The sequence below is a fragment of the Garra rufa genome, chromosome 18, assembly GCF_049309525.1.
Source record: "Garra rufa chromosome 18, GarRuf1.0, whole genome shotgun sequence".
NCBI classification, from domain to species: domain Eukaryota; kingdom Metazoa; phylum Chordata; class Actinopteri; order Cypriniformes; family Cyprinidae; genus Garra; species Garra rufa.
Window position 1 is genome coordinate 19198330 of NC_133378.1, and position 27389 is coordinate 19225718.

General features: G+C 37.6%; 1 protein-coding gene across 1 annotated transcript in view; it reads right to left on the reverse strand.

The window, feature by feature from the left end:
* Positions 1-113: 113 nt before the first annotated feature.
* The window catches only part of bcl2l1 (BCL2 like 1), a 40483-nt gene continuing 13207 nt past the window's right edge, over positions 114-27389 (reverse strand). The window contains exon 3 of the mRNA XM_073823199.1: positions 114-1342. Within this exon, the coding sequence (XP_073679300.1) occupies positions 1199-1342 (144 nt within the window). The 3' untranslated portion in view covers positions 114-1198. The remainder of the gene's footprint in view (positions 1343-27389) is intronic.

Genomic DNA, 27389 nt, shown 5'->3' on the forward strand with positions numbered 1-27389 from the left:
TTTCATACCTCAAATTCCAAATGAAACTCATTGACTACTAGTTTGTCACAACTGCTAGACCAGTTTTCTAGCTACATCCTCATACCCAAGACCATACAAGACACCGAGCGAGCTCTTGTGGCAATATGGTTTAATCTAATTATTTTCTGCTTAATGGGTTACATGTTCTGTGTACACAGTGAAAGGTAGCCACACATACATCAGGAGTGACCTGCTCACTCCTTGAGTATCTGCACCTCCTCTAGCTCTAGTTACAACAATCTCAAAGATATAAGTTTCATCTGAAGCTGAAGTTAGGTTTAATAAATCAAACATCAAACGGCAATGAACATACAGAACTTTCTTTTACAACAAAACAATTTCTCATAACTGTTGGTCCTTTAGATGCTCCAGAGGATTTTCGCAGGTGGTCACACATCAAATTTGCATGTGAAAAAAAGAACAGAACAATAATTGGGGGAAAGAATAAATCACACACGCACTCACACAGACATGTTTCATCTGTTCTCCACACTGTCCTCTAATGTTAGAGAAGCGCTCAAATGTAGTGCCGGGCCCAAAAGGTGCCTCTCTGCAGATATCTGGCAATAATTTTCCTTAGAATGTCAGTGCTGATTTTAAATGACTGAATACTTCTGATTCAGTTCAGATTCAACTATTTCTCTCTCATTGGGTCAATAAAGCAAGAATCACAAATGAGCTTAAATTAGACTTAAAGATAAAATTTTTGTATCCTTGTCAGTTTTGCCAGTCTCTTTGAAAACGAGAGAATAATCAGGATACTTAAAAAGAGGATGATAAAGCTGAAAATAATTATAACAAAAAAATATATAATAATTACAGACACAAAGAATAAAGGTTTGGTCAAACGTTTTTCTTTTTTAGTCATTTTTCTTAGACTTTTATAGTCATGTTTCTCTTTTCGTTAAACAGGGTGTAAGGAGAGGTGGCTTAGCTTGATCCTAGTCAGCTAAAAGCAAAGCACCCTCATGCAGTCTGGATCTTGTGACTTTACATCACAGATGCGCTCCACTTAGTCAACAGTACACGATGGGACGTGGGATGTAAACATGAATTTTCTTGGCAATAAAAGGGAAACAAATAAATCCGAAACTAATGTATTTTTGAAGTTCCTTCATGTTAGCAGGAGGTCTAAACGAAGCAGTGGGTGCATTTGGATCTTCAGTTATCCTGATCCTCACAGGCGTTTCTGTGCAATGAGTGACCCCACCACGAAACCCGTGAGCAAGGTCATTCCCGCCAGCAACCACTTCTTGAAGTTTTCTTGTGATTTTCTGCTCTCTGCTGCTGCGTCTTTTCCAAAGATCTCTGCGAAGCGTTCCTGCACAAACAAAAACATAGAATGAGATTTATTTCTATAGGAGCAGACTCATAAACCAGTAAATATCTTATGATGTACACATACTGTATATAAAAGGGTTATTATTAACTAGAACTAATACTTAAAATACTTGAAATCAATATCTATAAACACACACACTACCAGTCAAAAGTTTTTGAACAGTAAGATTTTTAATGTTTTTTAAATTCTCTTCTGTCCAAAGAACAGCAAAAATGGTGAAATTGTGAAATATTTGTACTATTTAAAATACTTTTATTTAGCAAGAATGCTTTAAATTGATCAAAAGTGATGATAAAGACATTCATAATGTCACAAAAGTTTTTTATTTCAGATATTTCCGATAAATGCTGTTTTTCTGAGCTTATACTAATAAAAAAAACCTTAAAAAAAAATCTACTCGTATATACATATAAATACACAGACACATACATAAATATTTTAATATTATATTTTATATTTATATATTTTGGGAAAAGAAATGATAGAAATTAATACTTTTATTTAGCAAGGATGCTTAAAATTGATCAAAAGTGATGATAAAACATTTATAATGTTACAAAAGGTTTTTATTTCAGATATTTTAGATAAATGCTGTTCTTCTAAACTTTCTATTAATAAAAAACCTTGAAAAAGAATTCTACTCATATATACATACACACACACACACACACACACACACACACACACACACACACACACACACACACACACACATATTATATTTAAATATATAAAATTATATAATATTAATATTATATTTTATATTTATATATTTATTTTGGGAAAAGAAATTATAGAAATTAATACTTAGCAAGGATGCTTTAAATTGATCAAAAGTGAAATTTTTATTTCAGATATTTCAGATAAATGCTGTTCTTCTGAACTTTCTATTCATCAAAAAACCCTAAAAAAATCTAATCAGCTGTTTTCAACATAATAATAATAATAATAATAATAATAATAATAATAATAATAATAATAATAATAATATAATAATAAATGTTTTTAAGCAGCAAATGATTTCTGAAGGTGAAACTGAAGACTGGAGTAATGATGCTAAAAACTCAGCTTTGAAATCACAGGAATAATTTACATTTTAAAATATTTACAAACAGAAAAGTTATTTTAAATAGTAAAAATATTTCAAAATGTCACAGTTATTGCTGTACTTTGGATCAAATAAATGCAGACTTGGTGAGCAGAAGAGACTTCTGCTCACCAGAAACATTAAAATTTACTGTTCAAAAACTTATGACTGGTAGTGTAAAAAACACCTAGCCAATGCAATCTCTCTCTCGCTCTCTCTCTCTCTCTCTCTATATATATATATATATATATTTATTTAATTGCCAACATAATTTATTACCACAGCAATTGTAACATTCAAACACTGTAACAAATATCGTCACAAGCTATTCATAGAGGAGGAAAATATTACCATGCTCAACCATCCAATAACTGCCAAGCTCATTTCAGCCAACCACTGAACTCCTTTAGCACCCCTCCCCCCCAGCCTTCCAATAATCCCGCCCTTCCTGTGTGAGTCCTGCGTTTGTGCGCACAATGTGTTCGTACCACGGCCACCAGGGGGCGAGATTTACCATGCCTGTTTCCAAGGCTTCACTAACCTCATTTCTCAGCAGGATTCTGTAGCAAGCCCAATTTTATTTGAAAAGCTGAAAGGGGATTTCAGGCTTTATAACGTAACCTGTTTCCTCAGGGAACACACACAAAAGTAGAGCACACCAACTGCAGACGAAGGCTGAAATAAGTCAACCCGGAGCACTGCGGTAGCAGTAAAAAGCAAATATGACTCATAAACATATATGTTTTTACATCACCCTAACAATTTCTGTGAAGACAGAAGCATTTTTTCTTCAACATTTCTCAGTTGGATCTTTGGATTCAGAATCAATACAACTTGTTTCACTGGCATTGCATTTTTGTCAAAGGTATTACAGCAATGCAGTGATCAAGCTGAAAATATTCAGTGCATGTAGCCGATTACAAAACACACACACACTGCTCAGACGCCCACCCCTGTTTTCCACTCAAGAAGACTGATGTCATCCTTCAGTCTTTCCCTTTGCCCTAGTTATCTACACAAGCTTGAAAATATGGGATGAAGAATGTGGAGGACTAAATGAAACCATCCGATGCTTTCAAAACGTGCATCGTCACACCACTTATCAGTCATTTATCAGGGTTTCTCTTTACAATGAATCTAAACTGGAGTCACATCATGTAGTATAAAGAAGTTTCTTTGTTTATTTTTATTTATTTTTTTTTTTTTCAATAAAAAAAGTAGCAGATGGCTAATGGCTGGTGTAATACTAAAATACATTTAGTCTATGTGATACCATTAAAATGTGAAAATAAACATTGTATTATATACATAAAAACATCTTTCAGAATAAACTTTGGTATACAGCCAAGCAGACTAAAAATATTAACCAATCATCAGCAATTGCCAATTAAAAGGCTTGACTCAAACCAAAGTTTCATATGCACAGCAGTTCAGTAAATCAGAGATTACGTGTTAACCACTAGGCCACAGCCCCAGTGCTTTGTGGCCATATTTCGGCAAATGAATACTCTAAAATCATTAAAAAAAACTTTTGACTGGTAAAGATGTCTCTTCTGTTCACCAACCCTGCATTTATTTGTTCTAAAGTACAATCAAATTTAGAAATATTTTGACTATTTAAAATACCTATTTTCTCTTTGAATATATTTGTAAATATAAAAATCCTGATTTCAAAGCTGAATTTTTAGCATTACTCCAGTCACATGATCCTTCAGAAATCATTCTAATATTCTGATTTGCCGCTCAAAAACGATTTATTATGATTATTATGTTGAAAAAGTAGAATTTATTCATTTATTCTTTGATGAATGGAACGTTCAGAAGAACAACATTTATTTGAAATAGAAATATTTTGTGACATTATATGTCTTTATCATCACTTTTGATTAATTCAAAGCATCCTCGCTGAATAAAAGTATTAATATCTATATTTCAATATACACTGAAGACTGGAGTAATGATGCTGAAAATTTAGATTTGATCACAGGAATAAATACAATTTTAAAATATATTCTAATAGAAAGCAGTTATTTTAAATAGTAAAATATTTCACAATATTACTGCTTTTTCTGTATTTTGAATCAAATAAACACAGGCTTGGTGAGCAGAAGAGAGATCTTTAAAAAACATTAAAAATCTTATTGTTCAAAAACTTTTGACTGGTTGTGTACTCATAATCTAGGCTAGCAACTAAACTAAACTCATGCTTCATAGAAACTGAGATGGATTGTGAATGCTGAAACATTACAATTCCATTACATCATCAATGCACTAAAAATATGTGCAATAATACAAAAAAGGAACAGCTAGGGGAGGTCATATGGGTGTCTGATGGAAGGACAATGGACAATTTAAATACAACTGACCTATGGTAAACGACTGCATTCCACAGGCCTTGGTTATATAATCTGGGGCGGAGCTGTCATTTATTGACAGGTACTTTGTTTTAACTGACAAAGGGGCTGAAAAGTTGGATGAGAAGAAGGAAGTTAGAAGTACAGAGTGTTTGGATATGACACGTGACCGGTGTAGTCAAGGAGATGATCGTCGCATAAATGCGTGTGGTGAAGTAAAAATGCAGAGTGATTTACATAGAAACCAGATGAAATTCATAGGAATTGATTTCGTGAGTGTGAGGGAGGGGTGATGGGAGTGGCGGAGACTGATAACGGACATGCAGTTCCAGAGCAGAAGGGTTATCACGAACAGTGACGCGGCACACAACATCACAAGCCAAGACCTTAGGTCACTTTCAATGACAGTTGACACAGATACCCAAAAACTCATGAAAACACCATATATGTACAAATCTATGATAAACAGAAACAACAACATTGGTGATTATAAAGATGATGATAATAATGATGATTACAAGTACTGCGATATTAAGTATATTGCTTGATTATTAATAATAATAATAATAATAATAAAACTAATAACTATATTTGAACAATTCTGTTTAAAAAAAATGAATGGTGATAGGCTGATCAGTGTAGGGCTGTCACTAACGATTATTCTGGTATTTCAGTAATCGTTTGATTATTCTGCTGATTAATCGAGTAATCAGATAATTATAATTAATTTTTAGACCCAAGCGTATAATGGCATTTGAAAATAACGTGAGATTCATATATAATAGCAATGACGCAATAATGATTAGTTCAAATAAAGTATCAAAAGCAAGTAATCATATGGTTTCATTGAACAAAATTTAAAATATAATGTATACAATGTATTATAAATAGATCTAATGGAGATTATTATACATTATAACAAATAACTGCAGAAGGCGCCAGTGGCCTGACAATCGTTTTTACACGTTATTGCATGATCTAATCCTTTTTTAATATTAACTAAACAACATTTAATTCAAATGTCCACTTAATCTTTAATATTTGCCCATTTTTTGTTTACAACAGAAATGATACAGCCACTGTAATTACTTTCTATGTGGAGATTAAAACGTGTAAACTAAGCGAGGGTTTAAACTTTTATTTTGAAATCGCATTAAACAGTTAGCATATTGAGAAAGATATTAATGTATTCTCCTGTGTTTGGATAGGTTTATAAATAATTTTCCTTACAAATCTGATGAAATGGCACACATTGCACTCCCAGATTAATGTTTTAATAAACTAGTGCTGTCAAACGATTAATCGCGATTAATCGCATCCTAAATAAGTTTGTGTTTGCATAATGTATGTGTGTTCTGTTTATGTTTATTATGTATATATAAACAGTACACACACATACATTATGTAAACACAAACTTATTTAGGATTCGATTAATCACGACTAATCGCTTGACAGCACTTTAATAAACCCAAACTCAAAGCAATATGAAGAGATGAAATTTGAGACACATATAAATGATAACAGTTTGCGTGGAGCAGCATTTACTGTGAACAGAGCTGTTTGACACAGACACATGTGTGCATGTAAACAATTAAAGTGCATAAACCTGAATCGCATATATTTATTTAATTGAATCATAGCGATTAGAGATCGACCGATATGGGTTTTTCTATAACCGATGCCGATGCCGATGTTTAGAGGTTAGGGTCAGCCGATGGCCGATATGTGCTGCCGATTTGTTTGGGCCGATTTTTAGGGCCGATATCTTGAAGTTCTCCCCTTTATTTGCATGCTAAAATGTCACACTAATGGATGCACATCATTTCTAAACTTAACATCATGAACAATGAACACAATGAACCATCTTGATTTTGTGCACTGCACAGTATTATTATAAAAGATTTAACCAAAGTTAACCATACAAATCGAACTGACCAAGTATTAAATATATAAAACAGATAATATAAAAACTGTTAATAATTTACATAAAAGTTTAAGAGCTGAGATTAATGTTAAACTTTAAATGATTTATATACGTAACTGAGAGGACCTGCCAGCAGATGGCGGCAAGACACTGATTTAATTAGTGAATCATATCATTCATTTGATTCGTTTGAACAGCTGATTCATTCCTGAATAAAGCAAATGACTCTCTTTATGAATGAGAAATTGAATCATTTCACTAGATTCGTTTAAAAACGCACGTTCATTCATAAACGAAACACCGCTGTTTAAATGGAGATGCACAGCGGCTCAGTTGTGACTTGTTTCAGAATACTTTTGACGACAAAAGAGAGCAAAATCTTATTTTTGACGATGAAATAAAGCAAAATCAGGCAATAGTGTAATCTGCCTGCCACCCACCCGCACTTATATTTTTCTCAGATTTAGCAAACCGCACGTGATCGTCCTATTGCAATTATTCTAATTCTTAGTTTTGCATGCTGATATGATGAATGGATGGTTCATTTTAACAGCTGATCTTCACATCGCTGCAGACTTACAGTATATATAGGCTTAATCACTCGTGCTTTTAAGCCAAATCCGTGCTGAAAAAAAATAACTTTTACTGACATCTGAACGTGACCATAGTTATAAACTCGCAGTATCTGAGGTGACGGAGAGGACGGCGCGGTCAGGTGCAATCATCAAAATATATTTAAAAGGAAGCTGGCGACACGGTCCTGACCACATAACTCAGGTTCAGATTTTAGAAAATGTAGTTAATGTTTACATCATTATTGATTTATCTCATCCACACGCGACCCCACCCACACGTAATTAGAATGCATTTTTTTATTACCAGACCCGCGGATATAACCTCCATCCGTGCATCACTGTCTCTGAGCAAGGTGGAGTATCACAACGCTGCATTGTTTGCGAGAGCCGCCGCGTTCTCCACCCCACGCACACAGTGAAATTCTCTGACTCCAATACAGGAAAAATAAAACAGAACTTATAACATTGGGGCTAATATGTTAGCAAACAAGCTGCTGATCGTTTTAGACTACAGTCTTTAAACTTAACTGCAAGTAAGCAAACCTTTAACCAGCTGTAGCATTATGCCAGTTACCGACGGTTCTATGCTTTCTTTCACTAAGTGAAAGCAAAACTTCATAGTTTACTAGTAATATATAGTACATATATGGCCATGGGACTTTGAAATATCAGAAATTAATCCTTACCTTGATCTCTCAGAAATGTTATTGAATCTTACAAAAGTTTTGGCTTGGGGTCCTTCACAGCAGCGCATTTTACTGCACCAATAACACGGGGCTGCCCACAGACGTGCCTGACTTTAAATCGGCGCTACTAAACACGGATATCGGCCGATATATTAAAAAATGACAAATATCGGCCCGATATATCGGCCGGACGATATATCGGTTGACCTCTAATAGCGATTGTGAATTCACAATAGCATTATGCTTATATCACGCAGCCTTGGAAAATGGTCGAATAATGCATTTATGGATTCTCGTCGATGGAATGCGCCATTTCTGGTATTTTGCCGGTTACTCGACATGGGCAAATTGCATTTGAGGTTTTTTAAAAATCGAGTACTTGAATTGAATCAAGGAATCATGACTAGTTCAGTGTGGCTGCTATCTAAACTAACTATTTCTGAAATTTCTGGTATGACTGCTTCAAAAAATTAACATAAGAATGTTTATCATTAACATAAAAGGTGCAAGTTTCATTGTCAAACAACCTCCTAATAAAAGTATGAGTAATTGCAAAACTCCACTTAAAAAAAAACTAATCTAAAAACTAACTCACTGTACTATACATCCGACAGAACATTTACTATTTTATGACAATGATCAAGCTTAAAGGTAAACTACCGTGTCAATGCACAGTGAAAATTAAATATAATTTCTTTTATGCACTTCCTCAGGCACACCTTTGTCAACTTTACGTAGTTCAAACATGACCCACACTGATCTCATCATGAATGGCGAATGGAGAGGGTGTGCTTCAGTCATTGCAGTCAGACAGCAGTGGAATTTGCATCACGCTTTAACAGGTACATGAGTAACCCCTGCAGGAATGCTAACAGTATGACCTGACAGCAGAACCCAGCCTAATGCACACACGCATTACTGAGTATCAGTATGTGAACGGTGAGAACAAAGTGAGAACAATGTACACTGGTATGACAAGAATGTGACTCTTTGATTACAGTCCAAGTCGTAAATCTAGAACATGTTTCGGCATGCTGGTTGCCAATGAGATTATGGTGCAACACACAGCACACAACATGTAGTGCTTTATATGTTATAGGCTACGTGCAATCCACACAGGCAGTATATGTGATAGGTGGATCCAGGAGGGGCAGATATGGAGGTGTGGCTTAACCTTTTGAGTTGTCATCTTTCATGCTGGAGTGAGTAAGCAGTATCTCTGTGTCATGCATAATAAGCTTTAATGAGCTTATTATGCTGAAATGCATCTGCTGAAACATTACAGGGCTTTGTCTAAATCTCCAAAAACAAGCAATTGTGATGCTTGTCTTAGTAAACATATTTCTTTCATCTAATTCCATAATCATTTTGGTAGGCAAATGGCAGGCAAGTACAATTTGTCAGTTTCTCAGTTTCTTATGCTTACTCTATCAAGTGAATATTACATCTGTGTTCAGCTCTTCTCAATAATTTAATTGGAAATCCATTAATCCAAAACCTTCACACTTTAAGAAGCTCATAAAGAGATCCTAAAAGAAATCCATGTGACCCAGAACCCAAAACCAGTTATAAAGGTCCATTTTTTTGGAGGATATGGCAATATTTGGCTGAGATATGACTATTTGAAATCTGGAAAAAATATTGAGAAAATGGCCTTTAAAGTTGTCCAAATTAAGTTGTTAGCAATGCATATTACTAATCAAAAATTGAGTTTTGATTTATTACGGTAGGAAATATCTTAACAGAACATGATCTTTGCTTAATGTCCTAATGATTTTTGGCATAAAATCGATAATTTTGACCCATACAATGCATTTTTGGCTATTTTTACAAATATTCCTGTGCTACTTAAGACTGGTTTTGTGGTCCAGGGTCACATATTAACTTAGCAGGCAGTTTAATCTAAGTTTTCTGAAAATAAACGATTGCTTTGTATTATAAATATATTGAATTTGGACTTTTATTTATATATAAACATCAATACATAGAGCACACTGAATATGGTAAATGGATGCTCAAATGTGCTTTTTTGATGTTTGATGTATATGGATATGGACTAAATTCATATGGATATCTTTTATATCTTTGTATGACCTTTTTGAAGCAAGAATGTTTTAGATGTTTAGACTTGTGTAGTGACAAATCTCTCAGTTTACTTTCATTTCTTACAAAAGAACAAAAGTCTTACTGGTTTGGAATGACATGAGAATGAGTAACTGAAGACATAATTCAATTTTTTTAGTGAACCATCCTTTTAAAGCAACACAGGGCTTATTAATCCCAAGCTCACCAAGTCAGGTACAGCACATGCCCTGACATGCCTCTAAAATATGCCTGACCATCCTGAAGGCATTTATGACTCGTTTTCTAAACAGTTCATTAACCAACGTGACTCTTTGTATATCTTGCAACACCTTAAAAGATCCACTCCCATACTCCCACTCATCTACTGTAGGTGTGACTGAGTAAGAAAGCATTTGTACACAAACACAATCTGTCAAGAAAACATGATTTTTACTGGCTCCAAACAGCGCTGAGGTTGTGCGAAAGCTCCCAAGAGATACTGGCTGCTAGGCAGCGGTGACTGCCAGGCGTGTTCCAGAGCCCTATCTGAACAAAGAGCACATACAAACCAGACCCAACAGGAGAGAGTGAAACCAGGTGCAAGGTGCCTGCATTTTGTTAGTTAGCATAGGCTAATATCCAAACAGAGGCCAAGAAAGGGGCCGATTCTGTTTCTGAAAGGGAATACGCTTAAGGAGAGGCACTAGAGGAGTATTAAAGCTGGCACAGATGACGCAAAGTCATTCTCACCACGATGTTGCTACAGTTACAATACGGCTACTGAGCTACTCTGTTGACATCAGTGTATTACATCAAGTTCAACCTCATCCTGTTAGAAGAGGAGCAATTTATTCATGAAACAGAAAGTGTGTGTGTGTGTGTGTGTGTGGGTGTGGGTGTGGGTGTGGGTGTGTGTGTGTGTGTGTGTGTGTGTGTGTGTGTGTGTGTGTGTCTGGGTTTAGGAGATTATAAGAGTGTCGCAGACAAAGTTCAGTTTGGTTCGGTTGAGTCAGAGAACTGGGTTTCTCCACTGTTACACCATCCTGACCCCTTAACCCTTGCCATGGCGTTTGTGAAGCCAGTCACTTGCTTTCCAGAACAGCTTGTTCTGTTTTCAGCCAGATGATTGATGATGCACACACATTTAGAACATAACACGCTTCAAAACACAACGTGGCCACTCTACTGTCCCAATTAAAGAACACTAGTGTGTCTGTGTGAAGAGATGAGTGTGAAGATTCACCGTTCTCTATCGCCTTTTCCATCAATACTTCTGTTTAAGCCTTTTCTAGCTTGGTTGACCAATAAGATTCCTCTGAGAAACAAGGAGAGTAACTAGATTTGTACACATGAAAATACCCTAACATGCAGGCTTGCATGGGTGTTCTGTATGGTTGCTTTTTGGCCATTTTGGAAAAGTCCCCAGGCAGTATGGTCCTATGATTTCCGCAATGCGGAAAACGCAGACGGAATCCAGCCATAAAAATGGGATTTACTGTAGAATGTGGAACATCATGGAATTTTCCAAATTTGGGATGAATAAATCACTTAAATCAATATGTGATATGGACTAGTGAGCGACTGTGAATATTAAGCCACAAATATACTGTTTAAATATGAACCTGTATGCTCTGCATGTCTCTGTGTGAATGAATAGCGCAAACATGTGGTTTAGTTTACTACACACATCTCTAGAACTGCTCTGAGAATCACTTCATGAGCATTTTAGCATTTCTTTTAAGAAAAAATATCATTACATCATATACAAACAGAAACGTATAGGTCTTCACAGCAACCCGTTAAAATTAAAGTTTGGCTTAGCATGAAGAAACTGTGACAAATATATTTTACTAAATGTAATGCTAGTTCTACTAGTACTAACAAAATTATTATTAAAATATTATTTTTTTCACGAATATTTACCAGAATTTATTTACTAGAAAGAAAAAATAAAAATAACAAAATAAAAATAAATTTTAAAAATAATAATAATTAGACATGCTTTTGATTATTCCAGTTTAATTAAACCATTAAAATGCAATCCAGGAAATGAATATAAAACAGAATTTGGTTAAAAAAAAATAATAATAATTTAGGAGAAAGAAAATGTATTTCATAGGGCCTTAAAAATTTAATTTTTTTTTGGTAAACTTTTAATATATTGTTGTTAAATTGTGTAAGTTTCATGATTTCAACTAATCAGACATTCTTTTATTTTTTTATTTTTATTTTTTTATTTAACCAATAAAACAGTCTAGAAAAAATAAAACAGAAAATGTAAACCAGAAAAAAAAAAAAGGATTTTGGAAAAAATAAAATAGATTTCATAGGGCCCTAAGGCAGCTATAATCACTGTAGGTTACATGAGCTTAAATATACATACATTTGAGTAGAAAAGTACTGTAATCTCCAAAAATGTCTGCCAAAATTACATAAAAAAATTACATGCTTATAACTCGATCTTGTAACTCAAGCTTCTTTACTTGCATGAAAAAAAGTAAAAAAAAAAAAAAAAAAGAAAGAAAGAAAAGAAATTGCATACTCTGAGTAGGTGCTTCTTTTGAGTAAGTATGTTCTATGTAGCATGAATGTAATCCGGACATAATATGTGATGTTGTCATTGTAACGTAACCTACAGATGTCAGTAATGTTGCTTCACTGCCATTCACAACTCCTCTCCCATGGCCTCATAGGACTGTAAAGTACTGTATACATTTAATGCACATTTCAGAATCTTGCCTGAAGTAGTAGGCCATTCATGTACTTTTTGGCTACCATTTTATGAATACTCTGAATTCAGACATACTACTTATTTATATACGGTTTTGTATATAGAAGGGAAGTATGCATATTAGGACAGATTCCTGGTCTTCAAAAGACCCCACAACCAACTCCCTATGACATTTTGGTTGCTCGATATGACTCCCATCCTCTGGGATGTCTTTCGCAAATTTAATCATGTTAAATTATCTAATCACTTACAAAAATAAGAGCACACGTCTTCTCAACAAACTTCTTTTAGGGTATCACTGATGTCCAAAGCATAAACAATGCAGGTCAAGTTACACAGTTTAATCCTCAGGATTATGGGTTTGTTCAAATCCCTAACCCTAAGCAATAATAACAGCAAATCCTAGGAAGCACCACCAGTGAAAGAGCTCATCCTGGATATCTACAGCCCGAGGCTGGCAACCAAACAAAGCAGCCGAGTTCCCAAAAGATGAGACAACAACCTGGAATGTTAAAGAGGTTTCCTAGCACAACCAAATAGGCTCTCGCTCTGAGATACCGTCTGGCCTCCTTAAAATGCATTGAGTTTGAGTGGTGAGACAAGAGGAAACCAGTGGGATTCTTTTTGCCGTGAAGCCCGCACACCAGCACAGAGCAGAACAATTACAGAGAGGCCGGAAGCGTAGGATTTCCTCACAATCGCTGAGGAATGCTGAACACCCTCATTCCTGTGTGGAAATCAGCTGATATGAAACATGCTTTGAGGGAGGAAAAAAATGTAATTCCAACTGTGCGGCCTCGAGAACTGGCCTTGCTGTTTCTCACTCAATCTCTGCTGAGTCATTCAGACTTCAAGCTGGAACCAGAAATTTCCAGTCCTTGACTGAAGAGATGGAGCGAGTGAGAAAAAGAGAAAAGAAGTAAATAGAGGACTAAAGCGAAACAAACCCAGTTAAACCATCACAAGGCAGGATATGTGGCAGCCATGGTCAATTGAGAATTACACAAATGTTGCAAAACAAACAGGATGCCATTTTTTTCAGACGATGAAATTGCATTGCAACATTTGTAGGTTCAAAATGAACAACAACAAGAAGGCCAAAGACTGTGTTTGTCATAGTTGCTTCATTTCTGATCAAACTGAGGGTCATCATCTCTTGAGTTCAGATCAACAATGTGATCTCACTTACTCTAAGAGGGTGATGCTGTGAAATGGGATTTCTGATGTCAGCCTGGTATTTACCATTTTAGATGTCAATGACATCAGCATGCACCTACAGACCAGGCAAACATTTATTACAGAGCGTCTCTCACCTTTTTATAGAGAGCAAGTATCTCTGTCTAGTTTATGGCCCTGTGGGTTTAGTGCATCATAGTTAGAGTAGCTCATTCTGAGTCACATCCTTAATGGTACAGACACAATGGCACTGCCATCGTCCCATGAAAAATGTACCTTAAATCTCATTAAAACAATATATTTAAGTTGCCTTGAGTTGGCTGATCTACTATTTAAGCGTCGTCTTCTTCTTCTGAGCCAAAATTTAACGCCTAACTCTTCCTAGAGCTTTAAAGCTACAACTATCAAACTCGGGTCAGACCTTCAGACTGGTCTGACTTGGTGTACTACATCTTTTCCAACTGATTCGACATACGGTTTTCGTAAACCAGGCGATCAAAACCACCAAAAATCCCATCGACTTTCATTGTGGGGTGAAAACTTTTGTACAATGAGACTTACAATGCATTTAAGCTTAACAACTCCCTACTGAAAAAAAAACAGCTAAACCAGCCTAAGCTGGTTGGCTGCTTTGGCTGGTCTCCCAGGCTGGTTATGAAGTGGTTTTGACTTTTTTTAGCTGGTCAAGCTAGGAGACCTGCTAAAAGACCAACCAAGCTTAAACCAGCTATTTTTCACTTAAACTATCTAAGACTAGACAACAAGCTGGATTTAGATGGTTTTTCCATAAGATGCTGGGTATAGCTGGTTTTGGACTTTGTTTTGAGCTTATTTTTACTGAATCAACTGGTTTTACCTGGTTTGCTAAGGTTTAACATTTTTTTCCCTTGCTAAATCGGCTGTTTTTTTTAATCTGGTTTGTTACTGAATCAATTGATTAACTTTTTGTTTTTTATCGGTTTTGCTAAATTATTTGGTTTTAGCTGTTTTTTTTATTATTATTTTGCTAAATCGGCTGGTTTTAGTTTTTTTTTTTTTACCAAATTAGCTGGTTTTAGCCGTTTTTTTAATAAATCACATTAAAAACATGCTGGAAACATGCTAGCAACATGTTAAATCATGTTAGCAATGTGCTAAATCATGCTAGTAATATACTATCAACATCTATCTAAACTTTCAAACCTCAAGCTTTTAAAACTGCTTCCAACTTTCAGGCTAGGATTTCTCAAGCCTGCTTCAAAGTTTGTTTTTAATCTACTTATACCCTAATATTTTAAGCCCAAAAGATCATGTTCTAAATATTGATCCACTAATTTGAAAATTTCGCTCAACTTTATTTTTGCTGGAAGAGTGGGTCATTTGTAAATGTTATGGTTCAGGCTTCCGGTCCCATCCACGTCCAGCTATTTTTAGCTGTACAAAACGGCTTGTTTTTTCCTAAAGATTACAATTAACTGTGTTATTAAACAATAGTGTTTTATGCACAGAATGACAGCAAAGGTAATCTAAATTAAAAAAGGTGAAGAGAAAGCAAAATGAAATACATTATTGATTAATAAATGAATACAGACTGGCAAAACAGACACCAACGGAAAGGTTGTCTAACCGTTCTCTAACATTTGTTCAGTAATCCAAATACAGGAAGCAGCGCACTTGATGAAAACCAAACATCAGTTTCCCAAGCACAAAAAGTACGGTTACCTCAAAACCACAGCAACATTGGCCTGGCCGGATGATTTTTCCAGCAACTCTGTTGCCTCATTCACAGTAACCGCACTAACTGTTCTCAGTTTATTAACCATCCTCCTACATGCAATTTTCGCAATTACATCAGTCTTTGCCCTGAAACATAATTAGTGTTTTATTATGTAATTGTTTAGTGAAAGGTGAGGATACCTGAAACATAACACAGCTTTGAAGCCCCTTGTCTCAAATTTAACTGACAATTAGAGCAACATAACAAACTCCACACTAAACCCTTCGCCCAAATGAAATTTAGACCACCGAACATCCAATCAGATGTAATCCGAGAGGCACACCTCCCCGTTTTATTTTAGGTCGTATATCTGGAGGATCTGTCTGTGGGAGGTGTCCTTTGTACTTGCCTAGCAATGTGGCCATGTTTGTGCGTACCGTAAATGAATTAAAGAGAAGATTAATGAGTCAGGAGAGTGGGGCTCAGACTCCAATCTGTTCCGCATCTCACCGGGGAGACATCACCATCAGCTCCCATTCTGTCAGCCAAATCCCAATGAGCCGGGACACACGCAGACTACATGCGTCCATATACATACAGACCAAAACATTCATGCATGTGCTTGGACGCAGCCAGATTTACCAGCCACTGACCTAAACCTGCTCTTACAGGCAGATATAGCCTCTAGGGATATTTGTCAAGAAACAGACTTATGCATATTGGATGATGCTGCCAAGACAGTCATGCTCTTCAAATCAAAAATGGAATGATCTGTGTGTTGGTGGCAACTTGAGCCCCAAAACAACCAATTTTTAATCAATTTGTAGATGAAGAAGAGTTCAGTAATGCACTTGGAGATGTTAGTGGAGCAGAAAAGACATTTCTGAGGAGGAGAACGAGGTGGAACCTAGAAAGAGATTCTTAACAATATGACTGATGACAGTCAGAGATAATATCAACACATTTTATCAGCTCTTCAAATCCCTACGACTCCATCGCAATGGCCTTTATTCAAAGCTGATTCTAATCCTGATTTTTTCTCCATAATCTGATTTTGACTAGAAGCTATATGGGAATGAGGGAAAGCTGGATAGAAAGAGAGGGGCTTTACTAAAAACAGAGGGAAAGGGCCAAACAGAATATAAAACATACAGGATGAATAATGAGTGAGAAAGCGAGAGCAAGGGGAAATTGCTCATGACCTGATTTTCCAGCCTAAGACAATTCAGTCCAAGTAGAGTAACAGTCATGTTATGTCCAGAGCGGCACAGGCGAGAAGTCGATCCGATCTCTACCCCCTGTTCCTAATCTGGTATCAGCCAGGCATCACACATACTCAGACTGAGCTTTCATTCTGAGTCAGGGCTCTCTTTCTTAGTCTTAACCTGAGACAACCATTGTCTGGAAAAAACTGTGCTCGAATGACTCCATCTCTTCATTTCAAAAGTACAAACACTAACGCTAAAAATACCTGATTTACATATATGAAAAGGTAAATATAATAATGAAATACATACACACTAAAAAATCCCCCTGCACTTTACATAGCCAGAGGCTGTTTAGCGTAGATGACCCCTTATGGAAACAAAGCATGTTTGCTTTTTAAAAGTCGTAATTCTGTCAGATGGACAAGGAGCTTAATGTGGTCCACTGCTCTGTGAAACAGCGACAGAGTTGCTAAAAGGTTAGCGGGTCCTTTCAGTGGGCCGTTATTTGTGTTATTAGGGGCTAATTGCAGTGCGGTTCGATGATGCTGGCTAATCTTGGCTAAAGTGCATTAGGAGAACCGGGCTTAAAGGTGCAGGTCGCTCTTCCACACCGTTGACCAACACACTGAGAAGTGTGTGTGGACATTTTAATAAGCTAAGAGGAGCTTCAGCTAAGAAGCTAAATCCACTGGAGTTGAATATCATGCATAGGCCATTCTACAGAATTGGTTAACAGTCAAGAGTTGATAACATCTTTTCCACAAATTTGTATGTGTGCAAATTCTATAATATCCAAGGTACACATTTCTAGTAATTGTGCAGTTAATTCATGTATTGCATTTCCATAAAGTTTTGGAATATTTTTCCTCTCCCCAAATTTGTCACTACCGAAACACAGCGATATATAATTTAATTAGAAGGGTTATATTGACCTATTAAGATTTTGTTTACATCTACCATTTAAATATATATTTTTTCTATTTTATTGAAAAGTTTTTAGAGATAAATCAATAACAATTACAATTTAAACAATATTTTAAGTGTGATTTATGAGATTTGTTGTATTTTGAAGTCAATTTTTCATTGCAAAAGGCAAAAAAGTTGATCATACTGATTTCAAACAAATTTGTTTGAATATACATTGAACCAAACACTATCATAACATCTTAGCTGATAATTCAGTATACTTTAATTTTGACAAAACATCCCATGTTTTCGATCGTGACAGGACATTTTTGATAGTGACAGTAATGTTTTGGTAGCGACCATGTGATTGATTCTGTCACATTACAGAATTTTAACTCACTTACTACTCCTGAATCATCTAAAACATACTAAAATACAAAAAAATTGCACAACTGTTACTAAAATTTTGATTATTTCCCCCAGATAAAGGATTATTGTCCATTTTGTCACTATCGAAATGATTACATCTTTTGGTCATGACTGTTTCGGTAGCGACAATTTTAGATAGTTTTAAGCCCAGCTCAAAGATGCTAAACAGCACAGTTCTGAACAGTTGTACACATAAAAACTAAATATCAAATCATATTTTTACTTAACTTTAGATACTTTTAAAAACTACAAATGGAATACAATGCAAAAACTATTTTGTCAATATTGTATTCATAAGTTGAAATTTAGAGGTTAGGGTTCGGGATAGCCGCCTACCAATTAAAAGTACCCAATAAATGATGATTTTATATATTATACATTAGGTTTACTGATATTTAAAATATAATTGTGGGTTTCAACTAGGATCTCAGTAAACATCTAAATAATAATGTGTTTTTTCATTGTGGGTCAGCAGTTTGCACCAATTCTGGTGCAATGGCCGTAAACAAAAACACTGGCAAAGCCGCAAGAACACAACAGCTAAAAAACAAGTGGGAAAAAGTTTGCTAAAAATACACTAGGTGTGTTCACAAACACTTAGGTGAGAGAAACCAGCAACATCACTGCTAACAGACACAAACATGTTTTAGTTAGCTTTTAAAGAGACATTTCACCCCCCAAAATTAAAATCCTCTAATTTGCTTGCTGCAAAAGAAGAGCAATTTTAAAGAATGTTGGTGCTGCTCTTGATTGGTGGTCATGAGTTTAGAGCAGGTAAATGAATCATTGTAATCTGCAAAATTCTACATTTCCAGTCTCTACCATTAGCTACATGGACCAAAACAATTCTTCCCTCTTTCATGTTTGAGGTGCTCCATCTCCCCACCCCCGTGACCCTGGCAGAATGGATCAGCCCAACCTTCCTTGAAGGTGAGGCCAGAACCCCATCTCCCCCCTGCATGTGACATAAGAGGAGTGCATTACCACAGCGTCGGTCCTTTTTTCCATCTCTCTTCCCCCTTTTTCTCTCTCACTCGCTGGTGACAAGGCTGCTGGAACAGACTGAATCACACCATCTGTTTACTGCCATTTTCACTCAGTCAGCCACACACAAACCAAGCACACACAAAAATGCATGTGCATGATAAAGTGCAAAAATGAAGTTGTTGGTGATGCACAGAACTAAGTTAAAAGGTCGGGGGTGAACTGTGACCTTGAGATTAGCAATGTGCAATGTTCTAATGGACAAAAACACATCTGGATCAGCGTCTCCGCTGCTGCTGTCACTGTGTTTACAGCCAAGCTCCTCACCTGGACGCTGCAGACATGCATGCACCCGCAGCTCCTTTGTTTAAGGTAATCACATGCTCAGCGTGTGCTATACCTTGAGATAATCGCGCAAATGAGAGGCACATGCGTGTAAACACATGCAACAAATGCACATACTGCATTTTAAAATGCGACACACGCGACTCAAACCCAGACACAATTGACCAGGAGCACAAAAGCAGACGTATAGTCTGCCATGTGACACACAGGCGCAGAGTGGGCGGCGCTGATGTATCGGAGCTTGACGAATGATTGCGGGAGGCGGCTGCAAACATGCATGGCCATCGCGCCTGCCAAATCGATCGAGATGACCAGTAAGGTGGAGGGATGATGGATGGACGGATGAACGCAAACCGAACGAACGAGACAGAATGAAGGGGTGAACGGGGACACCGGCGGCGGTGACGCGGGCATGTTGTTGCATGTCTGATCTGCAACACGTCCACCCACGTGAGACCGAGTGAAAGGCGGGGGAGACCGCCCGAAAGAAAGACAGAGAGAATCGAAAGGAAGGAAGGAAGGACATGAGATGGAGGCGGGAGAAAAAGTAAAAGTGATGGAGGATGGGGAGTAGGGGGTGGTCCCGTGGGTGTTCCTTGTGCAAACATGATAGACAATGGGACGAGGGCGTGTGTGTGTGTATGTTTGTATTTGCACGCGTATACGTTTGATGAAACTCTCGGTAACAGCCCTACGTCACACAAAGACTTCTGTTGTGGTGACAGTGATTAAAACGTGCTAAAGGCGGGCCTTTGTTTATCAGCATGCTTGAGCGCATCACTACTAGGTGTGTGTGTGCGAAGTGTGTAATTAATGATTGGTTGTGTTTAGAAGTCACTGTTCTAGTTAGGGGCAGAGTGATAGTGAAGGAACCTCGCTGGACGCTAATGAGGGTTTCAGAGGGACTACTACAACACACAGAGACACACTAAAAGAGGAATAATGAACAATGCAGGTGTAATAAGAGTGAAAAAGTATGGAACCCCTGCCCCCCGCTGACTGTATTGTTATTTTGCCCTCCAACTCTCATCGACTGCAAATAATTTATCCTGTACTAGCCTATCCGAACAAAGGCAGTTACCCTGAATGCATGCACATATAATTCAAGTCTAATTGGTAATATCCCCACCCCCTAAGGCACAGGAATCCTGTAGTGGCGACTCATTCCCGTCAGTCATTTCCATTCCCAGTTTCTCTATCGAGTGGGATCCTACTTTTAGGGTGGATTAAAATGAATTCTGGTGCAATTGCTCTGTTAGTGTTAATTTGAGCAAGTTTAAACGCTGACATCTGAACCCTGATGCGCACCAAACAAGCTGACCGAGACCACTATAAAGACAGATCTCGGTCCGCTTCCAAAACTAAATCTTGTGTGGTTCGAATGAAATATGAACACAACATGGACCAAATACTTCTAAACGAAAACAGGAAGTAATGACAAGATGCGATGCTTCGCGACATGATTTCACAAAGGGAACAAGCGGTTTATCCAAAACAAAATAAGCAGAGGGCAAACGTGGAGCAACAAGGAGGTAAATTGCCTATTATGAGTTTACAGGTGGTAAAAAAGAAAAAAAAAAAGAAAAAAAAATCATATCCATGCAACGAGCGCTTAGTTCAGCAGACAGCATTAGGTGTAGTCGACTGCGGCTTTTTAATTTGAATGCACCTTTTTCTTTTGTTTGGAGTGTTTGGTAAGTTTGTTTCGAAATATATATCATTTAACCCAACCAATCAGGTTGTGAACATATCACTATGCCTTCAGGTTCGATATGGGTACCGCTGTCAAAAATGCCAGTATGAACGCTAAGCGGACCTGGACCAAATGTATAACTTTCCTTTTAGGTCCGAAATGAACCAAACAAACTGAACTACAACTGTGAACACACCCTTAAACTTAAAGGGATAGTTCGTCCAAAAATTAAAACTAGCCCAAGATTTACTCACCCTCAAGACATCCTAGGTGTATATGACTTTTTCTTTTCAGTCGAATTCAATTGGAGTGATATTGAAAATTTTCTTAGTTTTTCCAAGCTTTACAATGGCAGTGGGTGGGTGTTTCTGTTTAAGAGTCCAACAGAAGTCCAATAAAGTGCATTCAATCCATAATAAAAAGTGCCTAACTCAGGCACTGTAGCAAATCGATGCATTTTTGTAAGAAAAATGTCCATATTTAAATCATTATAATGCATTTTTTCTCTTGCGCTGTCATACATGCAAACCATTTTGGGCAGATGGCGTAGGATGTATGCGTTAAACATGCACTGATAGTCTCCACTTAGCTTATATCGAAATCCTCCGACATTTTTCCTTTACAAATCCTCTTTTTGAACTTCTAATTCGTGACTGTCATTTTGTTTTGAACTGATCTCTGTTTCTCTGCTTCTGTGTACAACAGTTAGCCGAAGCAAGAGAAAAGTGATTATTATGTTTTAAATATGGATGTTTTTCTTACAAAAACACATTGATTCACTACATTCGACCATTATTCTCCCACTGGAGCCTTGTGGAGCAATTTTTAAATCAAACTTCCTTTGGACTGTTGAACAGAAACACCCGCCCACTGCCATTATAAAGCTTGGAAGAGCCAGGACAATTTTTAATGTAACTCCGATTGGATTTGACAAACAAGAAAGCCACATACACACAGGATGCCTTGAGGGTAAGTAGATGTTTTGGGTGAACTAACCCTTTAATTCTAAATTTCTGTCTAAGCTATCTCTACTAAACACTCACAAACCATCATGGTGATCATGCACGAGTAAAAAGACCTGATGTGACCGCACCTCTGGGCATTATTACTGTATCACAGCAGATTTCCCCAGAGCAGAAGAGAGACCTAGTAATAACAGAGTCTGACATGCAGGTACTGCAATACACCTGCATCATACAGCTGCCAGCAGCTCCGCGTAGGCAAAGAGAATCATACAAAAAGGTGGTTGAAACTGTCTGTGTGTGTGGGAGGGGGAAACAAGCATGCACTAATGAATACATGAGAAGTGTGTGAGTGAGAGTGAAAGTCATAATGGGCATTCCCAGCTTCTCCCCACAGCAAGGGGACGTCCCAGTGCACAGAACAACACTGCTGGCACCTTCAGATTTTTGCGTCAGCTTCTTTTAAATACACTACAAAGCAGATACTGAGATAGCAGCACCCCCCATCACCAAAATTCGTTGATGTGTGGAAAGTGCTCACTAGAGAGAGTTCGACCGTGAAATCGAGCGCGCATGTGTGCGTCCCGCTGCTACAGTGCAAAGATGAACTGCACTGGCCTGATTGAGACAGAGCATCCTAAAGACGAGCACTGCTTGGGTTCTGACTGAAATTGATGCCGAATGTGACGGAGATGAAGAGGGTTGAGTGGGAGTGTGCAGAAAGGTGGCCTACATTCATAGAGCACATGCACGTCTGCCTTTTGTATGTCAGACACACAAACCTCATTTTCCTTCCCCATTGAGGAAGTGACATGAAGAGCACACTCCTACAATTTCAGCTGAAGAAGAACCAAAACTGCAGCTGGGTGCCCTCAGGATGTGAAACCTCAAGAATTCATTCATTAGCCCATTGTAGTGCCATTCAACTCTTCAAACTCAGCATAATAAATTGGCCGACACTTCCAGCATCCTCAACAGTCAAGCAGTGGGCATCTAAAGCTGCACAGACTGCAAAAATCTTGAGTTGTTATTTTACTTGTTATTAAAATACAAATGCCTAGATAGCTGTTAGTAACTGTAACTATAATTTTTATGATAGGTGAGGCAAAAAAAAAAAAGTATGAAAAAAAAAAAATTCATAGTCATAAATTATACTTTTGAATGGTATAGTCTGTTACAAAAGCTTTTTATTTCAGATAAATGCTGATTTTTGGATCTTTCTATTCATCAGAGAATCCTGAAAAAATTTACTTAACCTTTTTAAATATTGATAATAATAATAATAATAATAATAAAAATAAATGTTTCAAAAAAATTTACTGGTAGTGTATAAAATCTATTAACTGACATGTTTTTTTGTAGACAAAAAAGAAATGCCATTTTAGTCCGTTAAACTGGATAAAATTAAAGATATGATGAAATACTGTCAAAATTTAATTCGTCAAAAGTTGCCAAAGTTGTAAAAAAACAAACAAACAAAAAAAGCCAGTGGAGAACAATAATATTGTTTGGGAAACCTGTTTGAATTTATATATATATATATAAAACACACTTAACCTTTAAGGATTGTTTGTTTTGACTGTTGTGTGCCTCACTGTTCTCATTCCTGTGATCACGTGGCAAAAGATTCAAGATTCAAATTTATAGTTAATTAAAGCTGCAAGCAGCGATGAACGGGCCCTCGCACACGGGCTCACCGCCGACCGGTGGCTTTTGGAACACAGCTAATGGTGGGCAGTATGCTTTTAATCCAGTAAAAATAGGAAAAATATGTCAAAGTCACTTAAATGTGCCAAATTTCCTGCTGCCAGCTGGTGGCGCTATGCCTGTAACTGATTATTGGCATGTAGATGTGTTCAGGCTGGCACTTTCATCAAACATATGAAGTTTGGTGCAGATTGACCTTGGTATTTTTGAGTTAGTGAAAGATATGATATATCCTGCTGCCAACAGGTGGCGCTATGATAATATCTGAATATTGGTCTTTAGGTGTCTTCAGGCCAGGACTCTCACCAAACCTGTGAAGTTTGAGGCAGATCGGACATTTTATGGCTGAGTTATAACAACTTCTATGTCCATGGCGAAACATCAAACTTTGTCATGCAGCCACAGACACGCCCTTTAACGAAAACTCAAGATCTTCGCAATTTAACATCTTTAAGGCCTCTAGATCAGACTGACCAAATATAATGTTGATATCATTAAATCTCTAAGAGGAGTTTGATACAAGTCATTTCCTGTTGCCAACAGGTGGCGCTGTGATTATAATAGAATATTGGCCTTCAGATTGGTTCAGGTCAGGACTCTTATCGAACATGTGAAGTTTGAGGCAAATCGGACATTTTATGGCTGAGTTATAACAAGTGTATTATCCATGGCGAGACCTCGAAATTTGCCAGGCCGCCACGGACACGCCCTTCAACGAAAACTCAAGATCTTCGCAATTTAACATCGCTAAAGCCTTTTTATTAGACTGACCGAGTTTGGTGTTGATCTGATAAAATCTCTTGGAGGAGTTTGTTGCAGAGTACAGCATGACACTTCCTGTTGCCAGCAGGTGGCGCTATGAGTAAAACTGAATATGGGCATGTAGATGTCATCAGGTCAGGAGTGTTATCACACATGTGAAGTTTGGGACGGATCGGACATTGTATGCCTGAGTTATAGCAACTTCCTTTTTCATGGCGAAACATCGAAATTTGCGAGGCCGCCACGGATACGCCCTCCGATGAAAACTCTAGATCTTCGCAATTTAACGTCACAAAGGGCTTTAGATTGGACTCACCAAATTCGGCATTGATCCGAATCAATCTCTAGGAGGAGTTCGTTCAAGTACGAAGCCTGAAAATGGCAAAAATGACACAAATTTTGCTGAGAAAATTAATATTAACCGACTTCCTGTTGGGTTCCGTATTTTGCTCCAAGAGGCTTTTTTGTAGGTTTTGGTGTGTTACATGTGTGTACCGATTTCCGTGTACGTACGTGAATCACAGCTGAAAGCGCACACCGCTGAACGTCTAAAGGTGGCGCTGTCGAGCCATTTTGCCACACCCACTTCTGAAACCCAAATCAGACGTAAATTTTCGCCAGGTTTGATGTGTGTGCAAAGTTTTGTGAGTTTTCGGGAATGTTTAGGTCCTCTAAAATGCGATTCACTTTGGAGAAGAAGAAGAATAATAATAATTAAAGCTGCAAGCAGCGATGAACGGGCCCTCGCACACGGGCTCACCGCCGACCGGTGGCTTTAGGAACACAGCAAATGGTGGGTAGTATGCTTTTAATACAGTAAAAAAAGGAGAAATATGTCAAAGTCACTTAAATGTGCCAAATTTCCTGCTGCCAGCTGGTGGCGCTATGCCTATAACTGATTATTGGCATGTAGATGTGTTCAGGCCGGCACTTTCATCAAACATATGAAGTTTGGTGCAGATTGACCTTGGTTTGTTTGAGTTAGTGAAAGATATGATATATCCTGCTGCCAACAGGTGGCGCTATGATAATATCTGAATATTGGCCTTTAGGTATCTTCAGGCCAGGACTCTTACCAAACCTGTGAAGTTTGAGGCAGATCGGACATTTTATGGCTGAGTTATGACAACTTCTATGTCCATGGCGAAACATCAAACTTTGTCACGCCGCCACAGACACGCCCTTTAACGAAAACTCAAGATCTTCGCAATTTAACATCTCTAAGGCCTCTAGATCAGACTGAGCAAATATAAAGTTGATATCATTAAATCTCTAGGAGGAGTTTGCTACAAGTCATTTCCTGTTGCCAACAGGTGGCGCTGTGATTATAATAGAATATTGGCCTTCAGATTTGTTCAGGCCAGGACTCTTATCGAACATGTGAAGTTTGAGGCAAATCGGACATTATATGGCTGAGTTATAACAAGTTTTATATCCATGGCGAGACCTCGAAATTTGTCAGGCCGCCACGGACACGCCCTTCAACGAAAACTCAAGATCTTCGCAATTTAACATCACTAAAGCCTTTTGATTAGACTGACCGATTTTGGTGTTGATCTGTATAAATCTCTAGGAGGAGTTGGTTGTAGAGTACAGCATGACACTTCCTGTTGCCAGCAGGTGGCGCTATGACTATAACTGAATATGGATATGTAGATGTCATCAGGTCAGGAGTGTTATCACACATGTGAAGTTTGGGACAGATCGGACATTTTATGCCTAAGTTATAGCAACTTCCTTTTTCATGGCGAAACATCGAAATTTGCGAGGCCGCCACGGACACGCCCTCCGATGAAAACTCTAGATCTTCACAATTTAACGTCACAAAGGGCTTTAGATTGGACTCACCAAATTTGCTGTTGATCGGAGTAAATCTCTAGGAGGAGTTCGTTCAAGTACGACGCCTGAAAATGGCAAAAATGACACAAATTTTGCTAAGAAAATTAATAATAACCGACTTCCTGTTGGGTTTCGGATTTTGTTCCAGGAGGCTTTTTTGTAGGTATTGGTGAGTTACATGTGTGTACCGATTTTCATGCATGTACGTGAATCATAGCTGAAAGCGCACACCGCGGAACGTGTAAAGGTGGCGCTATCGAGCCGTTTTGCCACACCCATCTCTGAAACCCATATCAGACATCCATTTTCGCCAGGTTTGATGTGTGTGCAAAGTTTCATGAGTTTTCGGGTATGTTTAGGCCCTCAAAAATGCGATTCATTCCGGAGAAGAAGAATAATAATAATAATTAAAGCTGCAAGCAGCGATGAACGGGCCCTCGCACACGGGCTCACCGCCGACCGGTGGCTTTAGGAACACAGCAAATGGTGGGTAGTATGCTTTTAATACAGTAAAAATAGGAGAAATATGTCAAAGTCACTTAAATGTGCCAAATTTCCTGCTTCCAGCTGGTGGCGCTATGCCTATAACTGATTATTGGCATGTAGATGTGTTCAGGCTGGCACTTTCATCAAACATATAAAGTTTGGTGCAGATTGACCTTGGTATGTTTGAGTTAGTGAAATATATGATATATCCTGCTGCCAACAGGTGGCGCTATGATAATATCTGAATATTGGCCTTTAGGTGTCTTCAGGCCAGGACTCTTACAAAACCTGTGAAGTTTGAGGCAGATCGGACATTTTATGGCTGAGTTATAACAACTTCTATGTCCATGGCGAAACATCAAACTTTGTGACGCCGCCACGGACACGCCCTTTAACGAAAACTCAAGTTCT